Source organism: Carassius auratus, unplaced genomic scaffold (genome assembly GCF_003368295.1).
Source record: "Carassius auratus strain Wakin unplaced genomic scaffold, ASM336829v1 scaf_tig00216529, whole genome shotgun sequence".
In the NCBI taxonomy this organism is placed as follows: Eukaryota; Metazoa; Chordata; class Actinopteri; order Cypriniformes; family Cyprinidae; genus Carassius; species Carassius auratus.
The window spans coordinates 59187-63809 of NW_020528616.1; the positions used below are offsets into that span (position 1 = coordinate 59187).

The 4623-nt window shown below is 39.4% G+C and overlaps 1 protein-coding gene across 1 annotated transcript; it reads left to right on the top strand.

Annotated features, from left to right (window-relative positions):
- Window positions 1-1222: 1222 nt before the first annotated feature.
- Window positions 1223-2995, top strand: LOC113098343 (peroxisomal multifunctional enzyme type 2-like). The gene is made up of 4 exons (XM_026263368.1): window positions 1223-1447; window positions 1521-1604; window positions 1680-1771; window positions 2989-2995. Exons 1-4 carry the CDS (start codon window positions 1385-1387, stop codon window positions 2993-2995), a joined length of 246 nt encoding a protein of 81 aa, XP_026119153.1. The 5' UTR covers window positions 1223-1384.
- Window positions 2996-4623: the final 1628 nt, after the last annotated feature.

Here is a 4623-nt window from a genome sequence, read left to right on the forward strand (position 1 = left end):
TGCCATCGATCACAGAATATTATTATATAAACTGGAAAAATATGGATTTAGGGGAAATGTATATTCTTGGTTATAAAATTATTTAACAGATCGTTTTCAATATGTTTATTTAAATGGAGCTGCCTCCTGCTTTCAGAGAATTAATTGTGGCGTTCCGCAAGGCTCCGTTTTGGGCCCCAAGTTATTTTTGTTATATATAAATGATATTTGTAAAGTATCGGATATTTTTAATTTTATTCTCTTCGCGGATGATACAACAATTTATTGTTCTGGCCCAAATCTTATAGAGCTTGTGTTGGTGGTAGAGAAAGAATTATATAAATTAAAGAATTGGTTTGATTTGAACAAATTATCACTAAATTTAGATGAAACGAAATTTATGGTATTTAGTAATAAAGAGATAAATAATCAGATTAGGATCACTATTAATGAAAATGAATTAGAGTAAATCATATAAAATTTCTTGGAGTAATTATTGATTGTAAAATGACATGGAAACCGCATATTTTAAACGTTCAAAAGAAAGTATCAAAAACGATTGCAATTTTGTATAAGTTGCGACATTTACTTTTACTTTATAGTTCACTTGTCACACCATACCTAATGTATGTGGCAGGTGTGTAGACGATGCTGATGTCACTGGCAGGTGTGTAGACGATCCCGATGTCACTGGCAGGTGTGTAGACGATGCTGATGTCACTGGCAGGTGTGTAGACGATGCTGATGTCACTGGCAGGTGTGTAGACGATGCTGATGTGTCACTGGCAGGTGTGTAGACGATGCTGATGTCACTAGCAGGTGTGTAGACGATGCTGATGTCACTAGCAGGTGTGTAGATGATGCTGATGTCACTAGCAGGTGTGTACTCCTGTTCACTCATGCCAAAGAACTCCCCGCTCAAGCTCGCCGTCTCTGCAGGATTAACGATGGCAGTTTACTAGAATATTTACATCTGTCAGACAGGTTGCTGATGTCATCAAGCTTCGTTTGAGTCTGCACGTCAGAAAGGGAAGTGCTAAAAATAGCTAAAAACGGGCTTCACTTGTCTCAATTGAGTTCCAATGGGGTCGCTGTGTCTATTTCTGTGTCTATGCTCCGAACTCCCGAACGGACTCAAATGATTTGCGCTCCGAACTCCCGAACTGACTCAAATGATTCACATTTAAAGTATAATTTCAATATTATTTATCATTTTTATTTATGCAAAGTGAAAAAATGAATTTGTAAAGATTCATTCTGTAATGTCTATTCAATGCTTTTCTCATTTATCACAATAATAGTGATGTGTATTCTCAGTCCAAATTGACTGCATATCATCTAATTAATGAATTTCTGTTAATAACCCTGATCTGTGCTTCAGGTGCGTTTCGTGAAGCCGGTGTATATGGGACAGTCTCTGCAGACGGAGATGTGGAAGGAAGGGAACAGGATTCACATCCAGTGCAAGGTGACGAAGCGTTCGGTGTGTGTGTTTAGTGTGTGTTCAGTGTGTGTTCAGCGCTGATCTGTTCTGGCTCTAGGTGAAGGAGAGCGGAGACGTGGTGCTGTCTGGAGCAAATATAGATCTGCAGACGGATGTGTGTGTCAGCGCCGGGTCTCCGCAGGTCTGCACACACACACACACACACACATCTAAGACCAGACTCCGAGCACAGCGTGATGATGCGGATCGTTCACAGAGCCTCGGCCTGCAGAGCGACCTGGTGTTCTCTGAGATCGCACGCAGGATAAGAGACGGCGGTCAGGAGCTGGTGAAGAAGGTCAACGCTGTGTTCGGATGGAGATCAGCAAAGACGACAGAACCATCCGAGACTGGAGTGAGCCAGACACTGCAGATTATCATTCATTCTCTTAACACAAGCAAAGATATCTGCCAAAGGGGTGAGGAATATAACTAACTATTAAGAGAATATATTTTTCTTACCACATTTGCAGATATTTTTGCAACAAAATAGTTTTTTTTTCCTATCACACAGTCACGTGTTTTATGATGCACATTTAAGTGTTTCCAACGTCGTTTATGTGCATGTTTTCTTACCAGATAAGAAATGTATCCTACTTTGTTGAATGCATACGTTTATGCACATTTTTTGAATTTGTATTAGTTTCCATCAGGTGTTTATTATTTATTTATTTATTTTTATGTGATATTTTTTATAAGAAAAATTATAAAAAAAATAAAACAAGCAATTTTAAAACTTTTATAATGAATAAAACATTTACTTAATTAAAATGAATTTGCTCCGAAGTGCCGATCTGAATCAACGAGTCGCGAACATACCCCGGAGGGCAGATCTGAATCAACCAAGTCGCGAACATGCTACGGAGTGCTGATCTGAATCAACCGAGTCGCGAACAGGCTCCGAAGTGCCGAATCAACCGAGTCGCGAACATGCTCTGAAGTGCAGATCTGAATCAACCGAGTCGCGAACAGGCTCCGAAGTGCCGAATCAACCGAGTCGCAAACATGCTCCGAAGTGCCGATCTGAATCAACCGAGTCGCGAACAGGCTCCGAAGTGCCGATCTGAATCAACCGAGTCGCGATCAGGCTCCGAAGTCCCGATCTGAAAACTTCGACCGAAGAATGTAAAAAATAACTCTATTTCTCTAATAACTCTACAACTCTATGAAAGACTCAGATCACGTATCTAAAAATAAATCGCTATAGACAGTAAAAGAGAAATAATAAGAGGAGTGAAGTTTCCTACTGTTCTGCTGTGTTTGGTCCTCACTCGGTCTGACGCTCCGCGGCGCGTCTCCGCCCCTCACACGCGCCTTTACAGCGCTAAATTAATAATCTTTGCTAATTATTATACATTTACTACATTGTCAGCTTCAGGTACTTCATTTATTATTGTTCAATGAACTGTTTGAAACAAAAAAGGTTGTATTTCAGTAATAATTCAAAATTATCAAAATAAAATTTATAAAATAATGGGTTATATTTTAATATCCTTTAAAATATAATTTATTTCTGTGATGTGCAGCTCATGAAATCAAATCATGTTTCCAAATCATGAAAATATGATGATTTATTATTAGAACTATTAATAGTTGTGCTACCAAATATTATTTTGGAATCTGCGATACTTTTTTAAGGATTCTTCGATGTATAATTATTATTTTTTTTAAATCAATCAATCAATCAATCACCTTTATTTATATAGTGCTAAGTGCTTTAAACAAAATACATTGCGTCAAAGCACTGAACAACATTCATTTGGAAAACAGTGTCTCAATAATGCAAAATGATAGGTAAAGGCAGTTCATCATTGAATTCAGTGATATAGTGTCTGGGTTTATTTGCAATCAAGTCAATGATATCGCTGTAGATGAAGTGACCCCAACTAAGCAAGCCAGAGGCGACAGCGGCAAGGAACCGAAACTCCATCGGTGACAGAATGGAGAAAAAAACCTTGGGAGAAACCAGGCTCAGTTGGGGGGTCAGTTCTCCTCTGACCAGACGAAAACCAGTAGTTCAATTCCAGGCTTTAGCAAAGTCAGATTGTGCAGAAGAATCATCTGTTTCCTGTGGTCTTGTCCTGGTGCTCCTCTGAGACAAGGTCTTTACAGGGGATCTGTATCTGGGGCTCTAGTTGTCCTGGTCTCCGCTGTCTTTCAGGGCAGTAGAGGTCCTTTCTAGGTGCTGATCCACCATCTGGTCTGGATACGTACTGGATCCGGGTGACTGCAGTGACCCTCTGATCTGGACACAGACTGGATCTCGTGGCCACGGTGACCTCGGAACAAGAGAGAAACAGACAAATATTAGCGTAGATGCCATTCTTCTAATGATGTAGAAAGTACGGTGTTATGTGAAGTGTTTCCGGTTCCGGTTTACCTAATTAATGCAGCCTAAAAATCCTTTAACGGATTTGGATATTAAAAGCATATTAGTATGTTATGTGTATGCCAGGTTAAAGAGATGGGTCTTTAATCTAGATTTAAACTGCAAGAGTGTGTCTGCCTCCCGAACAATGTTAGGTAGGTTATTCCAGAGTTTAGGCGCCAAATAGGAAAAGGATCTGCCGCCCGCAGTTGATTTTGATATTCTAGGTATTATCAAATTGCCTGAGTTTTGAGAACGTAGCGGACGTAGAGGAGTATAATGTAAAATGAGCTCATTCAAATACTGAGGTGCTAAACCATTCAGGGCTTTATAAGTAATAAGCAATATTTTAAAATCTATACAATGTTTGATAGGTAGCCAGTGCAGTGTGGACAGGACCGGGCTAATATGGTCATACTTCCTGGTTCTAGTAAGAACTCTTGCTGCTGCATTTTGGACTAGCTGTAGTTTGTTTACCAAGCGTGCAGAACAACCACCCAATAAAGCATTACAATAGTCTAACCTTGAAGTCATAAATGCATGGATTAACATTTCTCCATTTGACATTGAGAGCATAGGCCGTAATTTAGATATATTCTTGAGATGGAAAAATGCAGTTTTACAAATGCTAGAAACGTGGCTTTCTAAGGAAAGATTGGGATCAAATAGCACACCTAGGTTCCTAACTGATGATGAAGAATTGACAGAGCAACCATCAAGTCTTAGACAGTGTTCTAGGTTATTACAAGCAGAGTTTTTAGGCCCTATGATTAACACCTCTGTTTTTTCTGAA

Excerpts from the sequence above, each read along its gene's own strand:
- LOC113098343 (XM_026263368.1), top strand. The coding sequence starts at position 1,385 with ATGGGACAGTCTCTGCAGACGGAGATGTGGAAGGAAGGGAACAGGATT. Across the intron at positions 1,448-1,520 it reads GGATTCACATCCAGTGCAAG|GTGAAGGAGAGCGGAGACGT; the intron begins GTGACGAAGCGT and ends TTCTGGCTCTAG. Across the intron at positions 1,605-1,679 it reads TCAGCGCCGGGTCTCCGCAG|AGCCTCGGCCTGCAGAGCGA; the intron begins GTCTGCACACAC and ends GATCGTTCACAG.